The 22,958-nt window shown below is 40.3% G+C and overlaps 1 protein-coding gene across 3 annotated transcripts in view; it reads left to right on the top strand.

Annotated features, from left to right (window-relative positions):
- Ctnna2 (catenin alpha 2) overlaps positions 1-22,958 on the top strand; it is a 1,150,887-nt gene that overhangs the window by 320,598 nt on the left and 807,331 nt on the right. For all 3 annotated transcript variants that reach the window (XM_026787990.1, XM_013352850.2, XM_026787991.1), the window contains exon 4: positions 13,041-13,207. In XM_026787990.1, the coding sequence (XP_026643791.1) occupies positions 13,041-13,207 (167 nt within the window). The remainder of the gene's footprint in view (positions 1-13,040; positions 13,208-22,958) is intronic.

Below are 22,958 nucleotides of genomic sequence, written 5' to 3' on the forward strand. Positions count from 1 at the left end.
TTCTAATATGAAGGATATTATAATTGTATATGTCCTCTAAGAGATCATATAAATATCAAATAGTAGAAAGATAAAAGAAAACAAAGAACAATAACAAAACGCTAGCATCTTAGATTTCCAATTGAAATGTTCCTGTGAATATGAAGACTTTTCTGTGCTAAAGGTAATGGCTTTGACCTCTGCTTCTAGTTCGGCTGTGGAAAACTGACAAGTACTTTGCCACACAGAGCCATCCTGCAGACAGACCTTTGAGCTGGAATTTCATAACACTATTAGTGGTGATCCTGAGAGCAACTACTTGGATCTTGTTTCATTTTGTATGGCCAAGTTGATTCTATGCCATAGGAACAGAAATCCATGTATGCTTATGTTCTAGAATGTAGACATTAAGTCCACCTACTCTCTTACTCTGCACTGGCGCAAACTGTATCTTTAACAGCAGGTGTTGTTCATAGTGCCCTGTGCTTTTACATGTTGAGACCATTGATTCTAAAGTATTAAGATTTAAAAATATACTACATTCATTTATTGGATGTATTATTTGTATGCTTGTATGAGTGTGCACATGTGTGTCTATGTATGCCTTAGCATGCTTGTGGATGTCAGAGAATAACTCATAAGAGTGTGTTCTCACCTTCTGTCATCTGGTTATTGGTATCAAACTCAGGTTCTTAGACTTGGTAGCATTTCTGATGATCACATTGATTTACCTGTATACTACAGATACAAACTACAGCGTGGTTCCTTGTGTTCTTCATAAGATTCAAAGGGTCTGGAAAGCACACTTCATCCAGCAGCTGGGGAACACTGTTGCTAGGGTGCTGACATCTGAATAGGTTTAATTTATGTCATGACTGTAATAAGAATGGAAATCTGAGCCAGAAAATTCTTTATTGACAAGAATATAAATAAGTCAACAGCACAATTTTATAGATAGTCTTGCCTTACATATTTTGGGTGTCTAATACTTTGAAGTCAGACAAATGTTAATATTTTGAAGCTTCTAGCTTTGCTAACTGATTTATAGCATATGTCTACGTGTTTCTTATGATTTTTTCTTCTTTTTAAATTCTATTTCTTTATTTTGCTGTTTGTTTTCTAAAGAGAAAAAGAGGGGGCTTGGAGGGGGAAGGTAGAAAGATACAGAAAATCTGGAGGAGTGGGGAGAAAGAAAACTGATCAGAATAGATTTAATAAATAAAAATAAAAATTATTTTCAATAAAAATACATAAAATACACTATAGCTCATTTATTATAGGAATATATTTTTTCTACAATCAGTTGTGTATACCTGACACCTATTTTCTTTTTCCTTTATAAAAATATAAGCTGACTAGGGAGAAGGCTTGGTTGATACGGTTCTTGCAGTGCAAGCTTGAGGACCTGAGTTCAATTCCAAGCACTCGCATACATTGTTGGTTCCTTCAGAATGACCTTGTAACCCTAGTGCTCCATATGCAGACACAGGAGGCCCAGTTGGACTTGATCACCAGCTACTCTGACACAGCTGGTGAGACCCACCTTCCAGGGGGAGAACTTATCTCAGAAAATAAGGCAGAGAACAATATCACAGCATGCATGGTGTTGACCTCTAGCTTCTACATGCCTCCCACACACATTTAAAAACACACACATGCACCACTGATACATACACACTCACCGACTCACAAAGATACTCACACACACATATGTATGTATATACAAGGAAAAATTGTGCAAATTATTTAATGATCTGCTGAATTCCATTTTTTTCTAAAGATTAGTGCATCACTGTTTAATATCTCCAAGTTTATGGTCTTCTATTGCACTCCAGCCCAAGACGATAATCACCTTTTTATGGAACGTGGCGATGGCTGTATTTAACAGGTCTTTGTAAAAGCCTCGTTTGGGAAGTGTGCCACATTGCAACTTGATAGTCTCACTGGCTACCACAATATAAAAGTAGCTTTCACCCTCTCTTCTGAACCCTGGAGAAGGCTATAGCTGAAATAATTAAAATCCATATGCTTAATGATCTGTGCTTTCTGCAAGGTGGTGCATTACCATTTGTAACGATGTTTAATAGCTCATAACATTCAGTGCACTCAATCATCAGTTACTGACGTTTGTTGTGGTTTTGCATACTGAATGCATCTCCAGAGAGGGAGATAGTCTTGAACCATGATCAGCCTTTGTTAAAGAGGGCTGTGTTGACCAAAGTGGACCAGAATGTTGGAGCCCCTCAAGCCAGGCTGGGGAAAGGACTTTCAGCTGAATAGGCATTTTCTTAGTGGAACTATAGTTATTGGTTGTTGATGTATTGTGCATTGTGGGTTTCACAGCCTGGAGGACAGTGACCAGAGCTTTCCATAGGATTTCTGGCCCCCACCAACCACCAGACATGCTTCAGGTGACTCTCCATTGCACATTCTCAGTCTTTTGACTAAAGCTGAAATTGTGGAGGTCTCATTAGGACCAGGATTTTTCCAGTTTTACAGTCACTTCAAGACGTTGATGGCAACAAATCTCTGAGATTTTCTACTTAATTTCTTGCATTATCAGAGGGCTACTTGCAAAAAGGACACCAAAAAAGATCTCAGAGCTTGCCTACTACCCTTTTTATAAAGACGTAGAGACAGGTTGCTTTTTTACTCTACAAAATTGACATAGTCTTTATTACAGTTTGGGTTAATGGTGGTGGTGGTGGTGGTGGTGGTGGTGTGTGTACGTGCGTGCACGTGCACGTGTGTGTAGTGCATGTTTGTGTGTGTGTGTGCGTGTTATTTGTAACCTGTAAAGGAACAAGGAGGATGTCCAATACTCTCTATTACTTTCCAGCACTTTTCCTTGAGATGGGTCCATCACTGACCTGGGAGCTAGAAAGGTAGCCAGCAATCTCCAGCAGTTCTCCCATCTCCACCACCACCCACCCACATACACATATATTGGTGATGGCAGGTACAAGCATGACCAGACTCAGCTACCGACATGGTTTCTGGTATCTGAATTCTGCTATTTCCCACCAAATCATCTCCCCAGCCCCTCTCTGATTTTGAAGTTTAACCAAGAAGGCTTTCTTATGAAGACTGTGGGTTGCAGGATGTGACCTGTGCCTATGCCTCATTAGGTGTTCAGTGTTTGAAATGATCACTGAGGAAGCTCATTTTAATGTAGATTTTGCCTTAGAAAATACTGTCTTTCACCAGTGCAGGTCCTCAGAGGGAAATCTGATTGTGAATTGCTGACCTTTTCCATAATCATGGGCTTGGGTCATAATCACCCTGGAGTGAAATGCATATCTTGCTTTTCATATTTTTTGCTGTTTCAAAAAAAATGTTTTAAGATTTCTCTTCTTTTGTAGCAACTTCCTATGGGGGCAAAACAAACAAGGAAGGAGCCACTACTTTCCCTAGCACCTGCCTTTCTCAAATATTACAGTCTCATGGCACTTCCTGAGCTTATGTGCTGATTTAAAAATAAATAAAAAATAGCAGGGGGAAATCAAATTATACTATTATGAAGTTCAATAAATTTGAAGCATCATTAAACTTTTCCTCTTGCTTCAGTATAACTTCATGACATTCAGAGGGGACATTGGCAAGTTTGCTTTGGTTTGAATTCACTAATGATAACTCAGAGTCACCAATGAAGCATCAGTGTCACATTAAAAAAAATAAAATTAAAAACACTTCACCTCGGAGCAATTTAACAAAGAGAATGTCCAGATTTGAATCTTTTATTTCTCTCTCCCTGTGTCTTTTCTTTTCCTGTCTCTCTTTTGTTTGAGACTGAATATATGCCTTTCCAGATGCTGTTTTGTGAATCTGTCTGTCCCTGTGTCTGTGTGTCTGTGTCCTCCACAAAGGAATTTTTCCTCTCTCTGTTTTTTTTTTTTTTTTTTTGACAACCTAGAAAGTATCACATGTGAAGAAATGGGGGAACCTCTTGGAAATCTTTATCAGGGTTCACAAGGAAAGCATCTTTCCTGATTGCATCTACCCCCAACCAACCTGGATAAGAAACAGTACAGCAAGCATCACTGGAACAAAATGTCTAAACTCATATCCATGTAACTTCCAGAACTTGTGCTGTTTATTCTAGGCAGTTAGTTTCTACCTATTTGCTGTTTCCTTGTACTCTATCATAACATTTAAGCATGCATGCCTCAGTCTGGTTTGGAGGCATGGAAGAGGACTTAATTTAAGATTACAGCTATGCATTCGCTGAGACTGTGAAAACTGATTACATGGGAAATCCTTGAGAAGTAAGATGAATTGCTAAGCTATTCTCTTTAAATCAGGTTAAACATGCAGACTTAGTACACAGTAAAAGAGCAGTCTTCCATAACTGCAAGGTGTGTTATTAACTCTGGATGTGAGGTCTAGCAAATACTCTAGTCTCTTGGAGTGGAAGAGATATTTTTTCATAACAAGGTATTACCACACCATCTAAGACGCCTTACCTGTCAGGGGCACAAAAAGTAATGTGTGGCAATCATGGTTTTTACACTGGCCAACTTCCAGGCCAGGGCAAGGCAGAGGCAGTCCAAAACAAGCCCTACTCTGACAAAAGGAAGTGGCATACCTGGGATAATTCTTAAAAATGGTCCTGTTTAGTAGGTTCCTCCCTACTGCTTTCATCTCCTATTCCTTCCATTCTTCATTCTGTTCCTGTCCCTTCTCTTTTTCTACTATTTCTTCTCTTTCTTCTTCCTTTCTTCTTTTCAGCTTTCCTACACTCAACAAATAAGCAGGTAGATGGGTCTTCAACTTCTAATCTCAGGCCACTCAGAACTACGCCAACAGATACTTGTAATGGAGCAAGCAGCTATTAAGGGTTATTTCTAAAGCATTGTTTCTAGAGCTAGCTGTTTTTCAATACTCTGCCACTTACCATGTGGTTGACCCTGGTCAAGTAAGCTTCTCTTTATCTCTTCAGTTGTTCTGGGATAAATGATGGCACGAGGTACTTACCCCATCAGACTCTCTCTAGCAGTCATGACTTGGTACAGTTAAGTTTTTTTGAATAGGACTTGGAACATCTTGACCTCTTAAAAAGACAAAGAGGGAGGACCACTTATAACCATGTTTTAATACTGAGACTAATGAAAAGGATCCTAATACTGAAAGCGTCATTAAGTCCATATACACAGAAACTAACGGGATCTGTAAAGCAGAAGAATCATGGGTCTCCTGGCAGCATCAGCCCCCTCATCATGGATACCTTCTCACAGTAATACCCTTGCCTTTACTTAACTCAGAGGTCCTCAGCTAAATCGATGACTGCTCAATGGATCTTTCCAAATCCTCAAGCAACTCAGGATATTTCCTGTGAAATGAGAACTGACAGCACCAACAACCAAACAGGATGAAGGACAGGTATCAGGTGTTAAGATCCCACTAGGGAAACATCACAAGTTCTGTATTTTTCTCCACCTTGGCCATTTACTCATTTCAGATTGCTTTATCACAACTGACGGTATGTTCATGCATATTTCCTCTATGCTTCGAAAATGAGCCAGTTGGAGTAGGGTTGGGTCTTTGAGTGCTACAGCACCATCAAACATTCAGAAGTTCCACTCTCAATTACCGTCTACTCAATTAATGTTTTAAACTGCTTAAAAATACATTATATGTGTTCATAAATATTAAGTAAATTAATAAAGAAAATAACAGTCCAATAAAATATTTATTGTTTTATGTCAGGGTATATGTTTAAATGATGCTAGATTTTTAAAAAGTAGTAGCAAAAGATGCTCACGCTGGTATTTAGGCTGCCATGGAGGCATTGGTCTGTGTATGCACAATTGGGCATAATCATAAAGTAATGTGCATGAGGAATATGAATGATGAGCCATGTTGATAATGCACAGAATTTTAAAAAACAGTTTTATGAATAGGAAGTTTTTATGGCAATATATTGTTCAAGTAGCTGAAATGGCCAAAGCTTAAAGAAATGGCTAATGAAGTACTTAACTCTGTATCTCATTTTATTCTGCAAAAATGATATTGTTTGTCATTGTCACATGGCTAAACAGTACCCATTTTTCAATAGCCTTAGAGATTTGTACCTTAAGAAGAATATGTGCAAAACTTGACTCATAGCTTGTTATGAAAAGGGGAAAAATAACTCCCTGGAGGGCTGGCTGCACTACCTGCATTTCTAGAGCCTGGAAAGGAGAAAGAAGGATTTGGTGTTCACAAATCATCTGCTCTCGGATGACATCCTACATCAGCCAGGGATGCAGGAAACCCTTTCTCAATAAACAATGACAGAGAGAAGGGAGAGACAGACAGAGAAACAGAGACAGAGCTAAAATGATGGAAGATGGAGACTTTTGTGACTTTTTCCTCACCTGATTTATAAATTCCGTGTTGGGAAAGGGGGAAAAAGTTTAGTAACTGTCAGTATTTTGTGTAATTAGACAAAAGGGTCATGATATGATCAAACAATTTATTGTTGAAAAATGCAGATGTAAAGAAATTTCCAGAGGGCAGTTCATCAAATGTCCTTAAGTTAGAACTATGAATGTTATTTTTGGTTCCTTTTAATTGTTCGTGGTTTTCCCTCATCATATAGACGCCTGGTTACTTAGTAATGAAAATAGTGTCACTGCTTATCCCCACATCAGGCAAAGGAAGGTCGCTGGAACGTCGTGCTCCCCTTGGCTTCTTGGGTCATTGTTTGCTGGTGTTCTGGTTGCTTTGCAGTGCTTACTCTGCAGCTTGCATTTGTCTTCATTTTCACAGTTTAGATTTAGGAAGTAAAACCCTTAGGTGCCCCTGCTAAGAGGAAGCAAAGGAGCTGTGAGCTAAGCCCTCAGGGTGGCAGGCTGGCAACCATCTGTGTTGTCTCTCCCATCACCTTGTACTTTCTCAGTCTCACCTCACCGATTTCTAGTAGTTCAGAGATCAGATACCTAGAATCTGTTTGTCTTATATGCAGACCACTCTCCAAAGGATGAGCCATGTTCTTGGGTCGTTTTGGATTGTGATTGACTTCCAACCCGTTCTTAGCATGGTCACCACGGTTCATTGCTACATATATTAGTTCATATTACATCAAGATTATGCTTGGCTGTGAGTACAAAGTCTGATGCCTTCATGTTAGTCTGAGTACCGAGGCAAGCAATGAAGGCTAGAAACTGCATGAATAAATAATAGTAATCATACTACCAATATTAGTTACCTTTATATTGCTGTGAGGGAAAAAATAGGCCTGCCAGCAGCAACCTAAGAGAAAGAAATTTATTTAGCCTGAGGTTCCTGAGGTTCCAAAGATATACAATCCATGGTGGCAGGGAAGACATGGCAGAGGGTGGTGAAGGCAAGGACTTGGGAGCAGGAACCTCTGTGGCCACATTGCAGCTGCAGTCCGGAGACAGTTTGAGCAGGAAGTGAGGACAGGCTGTAAAGCCTCAAGCCTGCCCCTTGTGACGCACTCCATCCATGGAGGTTGTACTTTCTTGAGGTCCCATAGCCCTCCCAAATAGGACCTTCAGCTGGGCACCAGCCATTTAAGCACATGTTTAAGCCCATGGCAGACATGTCTCCTTCGAGGCACAGTAGCCCCTATTATAGGTAAGTGCTTATTTGGAGACTCGAGTACATCATCTTTAGTAGCTCCACTCTGTGAGAGCATTAGCACTATTTCACTCTCATCTTAAGGTTGAGGGATGTAAACATCATGGTCTCATGAGCACTCAACTCATATATTTAGCAACATCTAGAGTGAGATCCTGGGTCTTGCTGATTTTAAACTCCTATTCTCTCATTTCAACTCTCTTTTTGTTTATAAATTATTACATAGGCTATTAAGTAGATTCTCAAACAGAATATTTTGTTTGATTCTCTTCCCACCTCATTCCCTTCCTTCCTGGCTCTCCCTTGTATATTCTCTTCCTTCCTGGCTTCTTTTCTGTTTTTGTGTCACAGGTGTCCTCAGAGCTGCAAAGTCAAGTATTAATAGAGGTGATTCAAACTCAGAAAGACAAAAGCTTGATGGTTTTCTCACATATGCAGATCCCATTTTGCAATTTACATACAAATGCACAGGGCTGCAAATACAGGGAAGGGCTTTTTACCTTTAATCCATGAGTTAAAATATGTGGAGTGTTTAAAATCGATGTTCCTGTGAGAGAACTGCACACGACTGGTTGATTCCAAGCCATCACTCACGCGACTTTTCTTCCCAGCAGGTGATGGGGCTTAAGGAAATCAGAGACTTCATAGGGCAGCACAGCCCCAGTTAGATTTATAATCAAGTAACAGAGATTGGATATTTACACACACACACACACACACACACACACACACACACACACACACACACAGAGAGAGAGAGGGGGGGGATCTCTTCCTCTATCTAGGGCCCGTCTACTTCCCTACACACTCTGTCATTTCCCAGTCCTATGGAAAAGCAGTTTCCTGAGAAAATAGCTAATTTTATCATGATAAACTTGCCTATCATATTGTAATATAGATTTCTGTTTTGTCCCAGTAATCCTAAAGCTGCAGGGATATAAGGCACATTAGTGTTATCACAGATTTCACATTAGCTTTCCCTCGGAATCTTTAACAACGTGTGAGCTCATTTGTATCTGCTCAGAATGGGCTCTTAGTTTCTCATTTAAAGCTAATAGAATTACCTGCTATTTATCTCAGAGAACTCTTAGAACCTAGCCTGAGATTTACATTTACAAACACATTTTCTCAGGGGAGAGTGTGCTCTCCCTCTCTCTCTCTCTCTCTCTCTCTCTCTCTCTCTCTCTCTCTCTCTCTCTCTCTCTCTCTCTCTCTCTCTCTCTCTCTCTCTCTCTCTCTTCCTCACCAGCTTCCCTTCCTTTCTCCTTTCCATCCTTCCAGACTCCATCCTTCCCTCCCTCTCTCCCTCCTTCCGTCTCTCTGTCCTTTTCTTCTTTCTCAGTCTGCTTCTGTTTTCTTCTGTCTGTTTTCACCACTCCTTCTCTATCTGTATATGTCTCTTTTTATTCCTCCTTTCTTTTCTCTTTCTTTTCTACTGAGTATTTATCAGACAACTCACTGCCTGTAACAGTGAATGAGACTGGGCTTTAGAAGGGCATCATTGGGTAGTTTCCTGGTTCTTGTGTCCCTACAGAAATACTAGAATAGAATGCACAGTTAATGCTGAATCAGGGGAAATCTATTAAAATGAAACTCCATCTTTCAAGGGGGAGCAGGCCAGAGCAGGGATACTTGAACATCTTGAGGACTGGGATGTGCTGAGTTAGGGCTTATGTGACTTTACATTAGCTTTCTTAGATCATTCTTATAGCATAGATCCTCTCACTCATACTCTGTCGTTTACATTAAGTTTTACATAGATCCTCGTGGATTAAATGCCCCATTAGTATCCTATTAATTTTTACTTATTTAGTTTGTTGGGGGTCAGTGCATGTTCATGTGCCACACCCAACATGAGAAGATCAGAGAACAACTTTAGGAATTGGTTTCTTCTACCACGTGTGATCAAACTCAGCTCATCAGGTTTCATAACAAACACCTGTACTCATTCAGCCAACTTGACATCAAAAGTGTTTATTTAGCAGAGCTGGAAGTCAAGGCCAGGACATTGTGCATGGTAGACAAAGAATCGTAGGCTAAGCTATGGCCTCAGCCCACTGTCTTAAATCCCCTTCTATGTGTGTACATTTGTTTAGTATTATAATGCATCAGAGGTGGCTCTCAGACACTCTGGAATACCGCTCTACATTTCAGCCAGCCTTTGTGGGGAAACGGAAAAAGTCCCAGCTTTAATCTTGGTGATTTTTGTTTGTTTGTTTGTTTGTTTGTTTTTGATGCTGTTTTATGTGTTAATTCTGAATTTTACCCATGAGGCTTTCCAAAATTTTCTGTCCACCCTGACCTCCTGCTTTACCAGTAGTGGTGTGTGTGCCCCAGATTGATTGACTAGAACTCTGTCCTGATACCCTTGTCACCCTTGATACACTCTTGGTCACCTTATGACCGACATGTGTCTGGAGTGGTTTTACAAAGTGTTACCCTGATCCACTGTTTGAGTACCTGAACTGGAAAATCCAGTTGGTTAGGCACAGTTTGTTTAACTATACTCCCCCTGCATGTACTGGTGTGGGGAGGAGTTGGGGGGGTTGGACTAAATTGTCATTTTGATGTCATCTGTTCTGTGACTAACCCTAGTGGTCACTTCTTACACAATGTAGAGCTCACCCCAGTTTAACCAGTAGAAATTGGAATCATTCAAGTAACTCCCTAGCACTCTCTCTCCCTCAATCTCTCCTTTTTCTCTCTCTCTCTCTCTGTATGTGTATGATAATTCTTACTTTGCTGTGAACAATAAAGACTATTCGCAGTAAGTAACTTCCAATTGGTAGCTTTGAAAAAGGTATTCTGCTTTCTCTGTGGTGATCCTCTTTTGATTTGTATTGGTGTATAGTATAATGGTCTTTCCAACAACATTGAAAAATGTATATTGGCTTTCTTTTGTTTGATACATATATATTTTGTAATGATTTATTTTAAGCGTGGCTAAAAAATTTATCTGTGTATGTGTCTCTGTGTGAAGCGTGGGACATATGTACTGAATAAGCATTTAATAGCTGCAGCCTTTATTAGAAATCTATATTAGACTTACAAGGATTGTGTGTCTTAGCAGTCCACCATTGTACTGACACAAAAATGAAATTTTAAGTTTCTCCAAACTTCTTTTTGTTCATCATGGATTGTTTTTATTTTCCACCTATGCATAAAGTCTAAGCAGGCTATTAGGAAATTATACTTTGTGTAGGTGATATGGAGTCTTTCAAGGACCCAATGATATAGTACAATTTCCTATATGTCCATATTTCCTGTGTGCCCACACTCAACAGAAAATCAGATTGCTATGAAAGGCGAATGAACTACAATTCCAATTAAGAGAATTGCAGGCTATGTTGACCTGCTTATAAAATGATTGGTTTCTTTCCCCTTGTGTATTAGAACAAATGACAGAATGTACAAACTCAAACTATCACTGGTTTTCTATAATTTCGTTGGGGGTTGCTTGAGAAAAGAACCATATCACTTCTATGAAATAATAAACTGTTTCATTACCAGTCAAACAACAGTTTCAATCAACTGCACTTCTCTGGTTTATTGAAGGTCTTCTGTATCTAAATGCCTGCTATATAAAGCTCTGTTTATGCTTCCTACCAGCCTTTCTCCTCTACTGGATGGATGTTTTTCTTCAATACAGTGTCAGGCTTATCATCCTTAATCATTGCCCTCTGTTTTCCACCTCTTGCATCCCTCTTTGTATATATGCAACTCCTGCATCTTTATTAGTCATTATCAGTTCCCACTTTTTTTCACAAAATTCACTGGCTCTTATTTCAAAGCCCTCTGACCATACTTCGGCCCCTTCTTTATGTTATTCCTTTTCATTCCTGGTCCAAGTCTTCTCCCTGCTCTTACTCTAACTGCAATTGTCCTGTTGCCTCATTTTTCTTTCCTTGTCACCCCCGCCTGGTTTACTTTATGTCATATGCCTGACATAACTTCCAATAACAAAGATCCACTTGAGTCCCTTTCTCTCTGACAGGGGTACAATCTGAATCGCACAGCCCCTTTCTCGCATGCCCTTCCATGCGGTCACAGTTCCCAACACCCAGCCTCCGTCTCAGCGCCAGTTCCATGCAGTGTCCATCATTGTGCCTGAGGGGAGGGCATCACTTGTCACAGCTCATGAGAGAAGGCTGCTCTCCCTCATGCCACTCTTGTACTAAACGAGGAAATCATTAGTTTCTCTCCATCGCCTCCATTTTTTCTCATGCATCTGACACTTCATTACTGGATTCTGGTACTGTTTAAAAGCCAGCTTCCCTCTGAAAGAGTGAGCTCCTTAGGATGGGACAGATATTTCTAGATGTTGTCTAAATTTTAAAACCCATTTCAAAATGTGGGGGCTGTCAACTATAGACAGGTTTTCTAAATGTTCTCCACAGTAGAGAGGAAGCTTTAAGAGAGAGTTGGAAGCTTGGATCTTGGGTTTCTTTGTGTTTAGGTTTGTTGTTGTTGTTGTGTTGTTACCCCAATTAAAAGATTAGTCTTTTGTGGGTATTTTCTTTCTTTATATTTCTTTCTTTTTCACTTTTTTTTAGATGTTCTTGCTATGCAGGCTTACCTAACCTAGAACTTAATATATTTAAATTAGACTGACTTCTAACTTGTGGTTATCCTCCTGCATCAGTCTCCTGAGAGTAGGTTTTAAGAGTTTATTGTTTTAAGAGTCAGTCCTCCACCAATGGTGTCATGGGTACTGTGTGTATCATCAACTTAACAGAACCTGGAGGCCCATAGGCTGAGTGAACCTCAGTTGAAGAGTTGTCTCTACCCAACTGGCCTCGGGACGTATCTGTGAGAGATTCTCATAATTGATGATTTTTGTGGGGTGGCTCAGCCTAACTGTGAGTTGTATCATCCCTACACCTATAGATCTAGGATACAGAAAACAGCTAGCTGACTATGAGCATAAGCCAATAAGCTTGTTCCTCCTTCATGCTTTCTGATTTGGTTCATGCTAGAGTTTCCTGGCTTAACCTTCCTCAATGATGGGCTGTGTCCAGGAGGTATAAGTGAAAGAAATCCCTTCCTTCCCCAAGTTACTTATAGTCATGGTGTTTATCACAGCAACAGAAAGCAACCTAGAAAGTAATTAACTCGAAACTTGGATGTCAGCCACCTGAACTAGCCATCGACTCGAAGGAAATGGAGAAATGGAAGACTTAAGTTTACGATAATTTAATCTCAGTTCTCAGATCAAATGTATTAAATGACTTTCTTATTGGTGTTAAAAGCATGGTTTTCCACCATAGTATGAGATAATACCTTCCTTTGCCCACCAGTTCTGTTCATGCAGTGGGAAGCTAAACTTAAAAGGCCCTCTCTGACACTGGCATTTCAGAGGTGCCAGCTTTGCAGTGAGGTCAGTATTGGAGGTCAGTATCGGATATCGACAGATGTCTAAGTTCACGATACTCTCAGCATCCTCACTAAACACCTGCCTCTCTGTGTTTGTCTTGCAGGTGAGACGATGCGGATCGCCTCCTCTGAGTTTGCTGATGACCCTTGCTCTTCAGTCAAGCGTGGCACCATGGTGCGGGCAGCACGGGCACTGCTGTCGGCTGTGACACGCTTGCTAATCCTGGCTGATATGGCAGATGTCATGAGACTTTTATCTCATCTGAAAATTGTAAGTATGTAGACCTCGTGAAGACCTCTGGGTGGGGACAGCTGGGAAGGATTAGACATGCTCCACTGCTCAGAGATAGGCTGATTAAACTCACTGCCTAGTGTAGCACCAAATTTTTCGAATAACTCAATTTTAGCCCACAGGGCTTTCAAAAAGCTAAACTTCATCGAAGTCAGCTCCCCTACCTCCAAAGATAGAACTTGGATTCATTGCTTCGTAGAGTACATGCATAGTGTTCTTGAAAGGAAAGAGCCTGGCATATGCTAATTTATTTGTGCCCATGTTAATATATATTTGAACCTATTATAGTCTGACAATAAAAGAGTGCCCAGTTGATATCTCTGCCCAGAGCCTCCCAGGTCCCTGACAACTCTCACAAACCCTGGACTTTTCTCCCAGACTTTATATATAAGGTACAAAGCACAGAGTTTCCCTGGGAACCATATGATGTCTGGCTGGGTCCCATTCTTGGAAAATACTGGCTCATCCTGGCCCTGCCTGCTTCTGTTAGGGTCTTCTGTTCTTCGACAGAAAAGAGAACAAGTTGTAATGGGGGAAAGTGGTACAGGAGGTGAGTAATAAGAGCTCATCTCACCTCACGTCTACCAGATTCACTTGATTGGAGTGATCAGGGCATCAGAACAATAAAGTCCTGCTACCTGTCGAGAGATTTTTGTTAGAATTTACTAGACTAGATCCCAGAATAAGGCCCAAGACTCCCAGTTTATATGTAGAGACTCTTCAATTTTTTGCAAAATCTGGTTTTCTCTTTTTTTTTTAATTGAGAAAAGGAAAAAAGTATCCGCCTCCTCCCAGCCTCCCATTTCCCTCCCCCTCCTCCCATTCTTCTCCCCCTCCTCCCACTCCTTTCCCCCTCCCTCTCCACTCCAAAGAGCAGTCAGGGTTCCCTGCCCTGTGGAAAGTCCAAGGTCCGCCCCCCTCCGTCCATGTCTAGGAAGGTGAACATCCAAACTGGCTAGGCTCCCACAAAGCCAGAACATGAAGTAGGATCAAAACCCCGTGCCATTGTCCTTGGCTTCTCATCAGCCCTCATTGTTTGCCATGTTCAGAGAGTCCAGTTTTATCCCATGCTTTTTCAGTCACAGTCCAGCTGGCGTAGGTGAGCTCCCAATAGATCAGCCCCACTGACTCAGTGGGTGGGTGCACCTCTCGTGGTCCTGACTTCCTTGCTCATCTTCTCCCTCCTTCCGCTCCTCATTGGGACCTGGTTTTCTCTTTTAATCTGTGATTTTAACCTTAAAGCAGGGTGAAACATTTAATGTTTTCCAGTCAGGTTCCTGAGAAGCCAAGGAACACAAAACCACAAAACAGAATGTGCTTGGGTGGGTGGTGTTACTAAATTTTTCTCAAAGAATAGGCCCTCAAAGGCTATGTAAGGCTGTTGCAAACTGCATGAGGTGTACAATTCAAGGAACAGATAGCTTTGAAAAAAAGGGCAGTAATATAATGTTAAGATAAACTGTCTGGCCCCTAGATTCAAGCTGACATGGGTAGTGTGTACAGTCAACTTGCTAGCTGTTGGTGCCCAGCATATGTGCTGTCTTCTCATGCATGGTGATGTTCCTGGAGCATTTGTAGGCTACAGCATTGGCTCGCACTTCTCCAGCCCCTCGTCTGCTATATGTATCTTTTGTAATACTACAACTTTTTGTACTCATCTGTGATGGAGAAAAGGTTTTATGTTTTTTATGTTACACTCTACTTAGACTTCAAAGCAACATTTTAAGAAAAACATCGTTCTACCGGAAGTCTTTCTCAACAGCGGGTCAGTGAGACTGAAGCTAAATAAATTAATGAAACACTCAGTTTTTCACTGTAGGCAATGCTACCCCAGCTCTTGGGTCATGATGGCAGGCAGCACACATGAGGAACATGCTCTTTATATTTTTAAAATGTGTTCATTTTTTGAGAATTTCATACATGCGTACCGTATTTATATCATTTGCACCCCTCCCTCTATCACCTCCATATCCTCTCTTGACTCGCACTTTTTGAATTTATGGCCTTTTCTTCTTCAATCATTATTGTTACATGTATGTGTGTAGGTAGAAAGGTAGATGGACTGATAGACAGGCAGGCAGTCAGTTATCTAACCTACTGTGTTCATCTAGTGTCTTTTATATGCACATGGGTTTATAGTGCTGACTGCTTGGAATTGGGTAACCTATCAAGGTGTGTTTCCTTGGGGAAGACCTGCATCAGCTGCACGTACCCGAATCTCCACATCTAAGGGCAGGATCTTTTGCAATAATCAGATCTCACTGAGGCAACTATTTTTTTGAGATTTCAAGGGTACAACTTCCCTCTTCGATGCTAAGTCATTCTTACCTGCTCTACTGGCTCTTGTAATCCTCCCTTTCTGGAATAGCCCATGGATGTTCTGTCTCTTGGTCTTGTTTTCCCTTTGTGGTCCCTGAAACTTAGGTATGGAGGCTACACGTGGAGCAATTGGTGCTGCGCGACCCACAGTCACATACTCTCTGCACTCTACCCAGTTGTTGATCTCTGCGGTGCTCTCCCATCTGTTGAAAAAGAACTTTCTTTGACTAAGATAAGAGCTAAACTTTTTGTGGCTATACATTTAGATATCTAGAATGCAGTTATAAATTATACTAGTGTAGAAAAATGTCAGCTAGTGGGTTTTTCCTCTGGAGTCTATGACCGCTCCAGCAATCTGCGTCTATGTGCCTATATCCTGGGCCTGGGGTTCAGTTGATAGAGTGTTTGCCTAGTGCACACAAAGTTATGGGATTACTCCCTAGCACCTCATAAACCTGCATAGGGCACAACTCTTAGAAGAGGAAATCAGGATCAGAAGTCAAGGTCAGCTAAATCTTGGGCCAGCCTAAGACGCACAAGATCCTAAATAAAAATAAAGTAGAGCTCTAAATAAAAAGATGGTAAGTTAATGCACCTAAGTAATTGAACCCAAGTCTGTGACACGGTCTACAACTCCAGATCCCGTCTGTGATCAGCTAGCTTGCTCCCTCCTGTCCCCACTCCCAGCCCATGCTGCTCTTTTGACCAGTGCTGTTGACTGATTCTTCTCCAACCGTTTGTAAAGTCAATTGCATTCTGTCCTCCACATAGCAGTGAAGGGAGTTAAAGGAAAGGATTTGGCACAAAATCATGCAAAGGTCAATTCAGCAACATTAAGCAGACCTGTCAGATTGTCAGTAGTAAAATTAAAAATGATCGTATACTAGATAATGCATTTGTTCTCAGACCGCAGCAAAAGAGGAGGAGGGATGTTGCCATCTTGTGGGTATATAGAAAACTGCAGTTTCTGGGTCTAGCACAGGGTGAGGGCTGTGTCCAACCTTAGATTCAGATCAGTCCTGGTGTCATTGCATGAACTACAATCTCAAGCTAACCACCCTGCAAAAGCTGGCACTTCAGACAAAAATCATTATAAATAAATGTGGTGTTTTTTTTCTGAGAAATCGTGCTAGTAAAAAGCATAGCTTCTTGAGATATTGCATATATCTATTTATTTCATATATTTAAGGTTAAAAACAATAAAAAGCTGCTAACTAATGGCTTCTGCGGGCGAGAAAGCTGGCCTTCATCAGATGCAGACCCTAGTAGATTGCCCATGTTCCAGGGCATGGCTCCAGACCCACACACATACACGGAGCACTAGTTAGACTGTCTTAAAACCAGAGGCCATGAAGATAGAAGAGGGACATAGTGAGGGATGTCTGGAGGAGGTAGAGTCAGCAGTGAAGAGGAAATATGATAAAGTTTTGATAAAATTATTTGAAATATGTGTGATATTCTCAAAGACTTAGTAAAAATATATTTAAAAACACAAAAATGTATGTACAAGATCAACTAGCCGAAATCTCAGCCTGGGAGTATAGGGAAGGCATAAAATCCTACAATCTGCTGAGGAGAGTTTACAGTCAATAGCTTCCAGTGGAAAGCATCAGTTTCTGTGATGGACACCACTTTCCAATAGTTTCTTCTACACCCATCCATAATAAGTGGACCAACCAAACAAACAGACCACAACACCAATGTTTGTACATGTGTTAATGCAGTAGGTTAGAAACTATCAGGCTGAATATTTTTCATTTTTTTCCAAATTAACAATTCTCTGTAGCATATAGTGATATAACCTGGATGAAAGACTGTCAGGCTCAGTATTTCTTGCAGTTTTGTTGTTGATGTGACTTAAGTAACTGACAAGCAGTCAGTCACTTGAAGGAGGAAGAGCATATTTTGGCTCACAGTTTGAGGGGATACAGTGTTATGATTCATGATCTGCACCATGGAACCAATGTTATGATTTATTATTTATGGTGTGGATGACCCTGGTAGTTTGAGGTGGGATACTTAGGAGGGTAGGAGACAAACAGATACACCATGCAGAGAGAACTTGGATATAGAGTTTATTTAGTGGTATTGGGAAAGGTATAAGGGTAAGGGGGTTATGCGGGAAAGAGAGGAAGAGAGAGAAAGAAGGATAGAGAGGGAGAAAAGAGGAAAGGGGAAGATGCAGAGGTTCCCTCTTCAGAAGAAGAAGAAAGAGAGGAGGGAAGAGGAGGTGCAAGATCAACTTCTCTTCTTGGGAATGGGGAGATTGAAAGTAGGTGGAGTCTGTCTTTTGAAAGGATGGGCTACCAGGTGACAGGGCAAGCCAACAGAATTATAACATACAGTCCATCATGAAGTCTGGGAAGGTATGGCTGTGGTTAACAGCATGGCAACAAGTGTGTTGTAGTTTTATCTTGGTCTCACATCTCAGAACAGTAATTATGGGAATGTTATGAACTGAGCAAAGTTTATAAAATCTCATCCCCTTGCCCTAGTGTCCATTTTCTCTGATGAAGCTCCACCTTCTCAAGGTCAGGCCACCTTCCAAAGCAGCATCATTGACCAGAAAGCCAATGGGAAGAGAACAGTTCCCCTTGGAGCCACAACAAGTGGTGTGTTCGTCAGAGTCAAGAAGTGATTCCAATTTTCTGCTTGCTTAGAAATGAGGAATACCCACAACCCCCTGCAACATTACCTCCTAATGGCTATTTTGCCTCAAGCATTACACATTACTTTTCAGCAATGTGTCAAAATGTGTTGATGGTCCTCCTTTCCAGATATGGATTCTTCTTTTTCCTAGTAACTTATGGGAACAGAGAGAGAACTGGCCTCTCATTAGAAACTCCTGTTCATGTTTTTTTCATAAATAGTTTTCTAAGTATCTGAAAGAATACTGATTTATTTTTCCTAAAACACTCAACATCTTCTTCTGTTTCATTCCCAAATATGTAATTGTCGGAAAATTGAATGATTTGCAGCAAATGCTAGGCAAGCCTCTAAAAGTTAGTGAAGTCCTAGAGGCTATGAGAGATTGTACAGTACATTTTTTGTTTGTTTGTTTGTATTCTACTGCCTCATAGATCAATGCATGTGGCTACAGAGGAATCCTCTGACTTAAATACAGGCATTTTAGTTGTCCATAGTAAGGCCTCTATTCTCTCAAGATTATGCCTGCAACTACTTTTTTGAACATCCTTTTCCTCCTGTGCTGTATTAAAGATCCACAGGGATGCAGAAAGGTTGTGCTGCCGCCGCCACCACTAGTCCAGATTCAGGAGGACAGTTGTAATCAGTGGACATAGCTCCAAAGCTCAGCTAGCACTCTCTTGAGGACTAGATGTGCCCAGCAAAGCAAATCACTTGTGCATCAGATGCTATTGAGGACACCGTGTGATGATAATCACTTCTGTTGCTGAAGCTGCTGGGGACTCATTTCTTAGCCAGACACCTGGTATGTCATGCAGTCAATTGACACTGTCAGTGTGCTACACTGACACGTGCCATTTCTAGATTTTAAAGGAAATCCCAGATTTTGATCAGTGATGGTAAAGAGGGGCAATAATTTTCCTGAGGCTCTGATTTAATGTAATCAGATTATATTGTCGAATTGTTTGTGTGAGTGATAGTCTTATGCATAAACTCATCTAGAGATATGTACTCCAGGAAAAAAAAAACACTTTTTTGTTAGCCTCAATCTAGTTTCTCTAAAATAAAGATCTTAACTATTTGTTGACTGAGGTTTTTATCCTGCCTGGTCCCACAGCTGTCTAGTCTCAAATAAATACACACAGTCTCAAATAGACATACAGAGGTCTATATTAATTATAAATTGATTGGTCTATTAGCTCGGGCTTCTTATTAACTCTTATTACTTACATTATCCCATAATTTTTGTCTGTGTTAGCCACATGGCTTGGTACCTTTTTCAGTGAGGCACTCACATCTTGCTTGCTCTGTGTTGGGCTTCCTTTCTGACTTTGGTTGACAACTGCAGACTGAAACTTTTCTGTTCCCAGGATTCTCCTGTTCTCCTTGCCCCACCTCTACTTCCTGCCTGGCTACTGGCCAATTAGCGTTTATTTAAAATACAGACCATTTTCCCACAGCACTTCCCCCCCTTTTTAAAACAAGAACTCTGAATTGAATCTCCTTTGTTTAGCTTTTCACCTGACCATTATCCATAACAACTTGTAAGCAACATTCTAAACAAAGGCAAACATCCATAATCCACTTTTTGGGAATGTGGGCATAGTTTTGCAGGCTAATTACTGCTGATTGGAGGCGCTGATAATCTTATGGGGACCTAAAGAAAATTTTGAATTATGATCAAGTCCTGAATGGAATATTCTGTGAGGCTTGATCATCTCAGGCAGCAGTCTTTGAACTGTTCTGGAGGTAGAACTCAGACATCTGGACCATTCTTCCTATCAGAGATTTCTCAGGGGGTCTTCTTTGAGCAAACCTGATTTTTCTTAATGCAGAATGAATCCATAGTCTTTCATTTCCAGTGGAAACAAAAGCAAAGCATCTTTTCCAAATATTTTGACTTAAATTTTAAAGTCAAAACATTATATCTATATATCTATATATGATAAATCCAGCTGCATTTATGATCAAATGTCTTTTAGCAGCTTTTGCTCCTTCCTCAACTATCAAACGATTTAAAGTCAACACAATAACATACATCATCTATACTCTCTGTGTATTTTTCATCTTTACATGCTTTATTTTAAACTCTATTTCCTTTATTTTTATTTTATTTTATTATTATTATTATTATTTATTTATTTATTTATTTGCTTTTTGAGACAGGTTTTTCTGTGTATCTTTGGCTGTCCTGGAATTCACTCTGTAGACCAGGTTATCCTTGAACTCACAGAGATCTGCCTGCCTTTGTCTCTCAAGTGCTGGTATTAAAAGTGTGTGCCACCACACCTTGAATACACAGAGATTCGTCTGCCTCTGTTTCCCAAGTGTTGGGATTAAAGGTGTGTGCCACAACACTCAACTATTCTCTTTCTTTCTTTCTTTCTTTCTTTCTTTCTTTCTTTCTTTCTTTCTTTCTATCTTTCTTTCTTCCTTCCTTCCTTTCTTTCTTTCTTTCTTTCTTTCTTTTTTTCTTTCTTATTTTAAAGATTTTATCCTTTTTTCTTTTCTCTCCCAAGCCTATATATAATTTTAAAAAGACTGTAAACCATTTAGAGGTTTTCTTAATCTGAATCTATCTTTACTGTATATCTCTCTTTTTCTGACCATGTGAGTCTTTAATTTGCTAAGCAATATGGTTAGGATTAAAACTGTGGCTTTGACAGTTTAATCCTCCCAACTTCTTAGCTTTCTGAGAATCTAGTTTCATGGTGGAGGTACTGGGCAGAGCCATGTTTATTGCCACAAATCTATGGCGATTCAAGAACCATTGTCCCACAGCAATTATCAGATAATTTCTTACTCAAAAATAAATTAATGAACTATAAAGCAGAAACAAGTAACTTACTTAGTCAGTTTTGTAAAGAAGCTATATTTTCTTAGTGGCTTCAGGGGTCAGATGGAATTCAGATGCCTCATTATTTGGGAACATTGATGACACACATGGAGTGGGGGTTAATATTGGTTGTCAACTTGACACACCTTGGAAAAGGGAACCTCAAGTGAAGAATTGGCTCCTTCAGAATGACCTATGGATGTGTTTGTAGGCATGTTTTGTAATTGACATCTAGCTTTCGAAGACCTAGCCTAAGGAAGGCAGTAGCAATTCCCGGCAGTTAGACCTGGGCTGTATATGAAATTCAGCTGACTGTGAGCTTGGAAGCATGCCAGAAAACAGCATAGCCTTATTGTGTGTTTCAAGATTCTGCTTTGAGTTCCTCCCTTCTTTTTCCATGATGGTGGACTGGAATCTGTAAGGTTAAATTAATCATTTCCTCCCCAAGTAGATTTTGGAGAGTGTATTGACACCACAATTAAAAACAAAACTAGGACACCATATAACATTGTTTTATCTGTGCTCTTTTTAATGTGGCATGCTAATGCATTTTTTCTCGATGAATTTTTAGTTCTGAATCTCCATTGCAGATAATGTGCCTGAAAAACAACTCTATAAAACACAGAGAAGACCTTGAAGAATTCTACATGGAAAACCCTGATAATAACATCTAAGCACACAAGTTACTGAACAGACTTTAAAGACCTCTCTAGAAAGTTTAATCTTTTCAATCATCTCTGCACACATTGTAACCATGAGGGATCAGGATTTCCTAGTGTAGATGCTCTCACGTTGACCTATGCCGTGGGTGGGAGAAGAGTGGATGTCTGGGATACGCCAGATCATGAGGGGCTTTCAACGAAGAGAGACCTCTGCTACTAGGTGCCTTAGTGTCTTTCTCTTGGAAGCTAGTATCCAGTACAATATATTTCCTTCCCAGCTGAACCCCTACAAAGGTCTCTCTGACCATGAGAGACTCAGCCTTCCTAGAGAAGTCCTTAGAGGCCTGTGTGCTCTCTGAGGCTTCCTTTCTCCCTCCTGGTCCTCGTTCCTTTCTACCTGCATACACTCCTGGATGAGAGGAAATTTTTTTTAATATGGTTTAAAACTAAATCAGTTTGCTCACACATCCCTAGCCCTCTCCATACTTGTGAATTTACAGTTTTCATAGTGAACCCTAGGCAGGTGTATTTGAATAACATTGCCATTCCATCCACAGAATTGCCCTTTACTCAACTGTTAGCGCCAGATCCCTAGTGGCCAATAAATATCTGAGAGTAAGGCAGATATTTGGATTATAGAGGTCATTTTCCCCTAACCATGCAAAAAAATGGCTTATTTTAGAAATAAAAACTTGCTTTTTTACCTTAATTTTGAGTTTAGAAAAATGCCTAGTCATAGGTAGAGGCCACTCGTTTGTTTTCCAAATACCCAGACGCGAAATAATCACACTGAAACTATATTAATTGCAGCATGCTTGGCCAATGACTCTAGAATATTTCTAGCTAGCTCTTACATCTTAAAATAAGCCATTTCTATTACTCTGTGTATCACCATGTGGTTTTTGCCTGCTGGTAAGGTTCCATCCGGTGTCTGGCATCTGACACGTGTGATAGCTACATGCTTCTTTCTAACTCCATCTTCTCTCTCTCTCTCTCTCTCTCTCTCTCTCTCTCTCTTTCTCTCTCTCTTTATATATACATCTTTTCCAGCCTGTTAAGCCATTGGGCAAAAGCAGCTTCTTTATTAACCAATGACAATAAAACATATTCATAGCATATAGAGGGGAATCTCACATTACCTAATCTCTGCCTTTCTTTTTCAATTCTTTTCCCTGTCTATCTATCTATCTATCTATCTATCTATCTATCTATCTATCTATCTATCTTCTATCTATCTATCTATCTATCTATCTATCTATCTATCTAT

Source organism: Microtus ochrogaster (genome assembly GCF_000317375.1).
Source record: "Microtus ochrogaster isolate Prairie Vole_2 chromosome 14 unlocalized genomic scaffold, MicOch1.0 chr14_random_3, whole genome shotgun sequence".
NCBI classification, from domain to species: Eukaryota; Metazoa; Chordata; class Mammalia; order Rodentia; family Cricetidae; genus Microtus; species Microtus ochrogaster.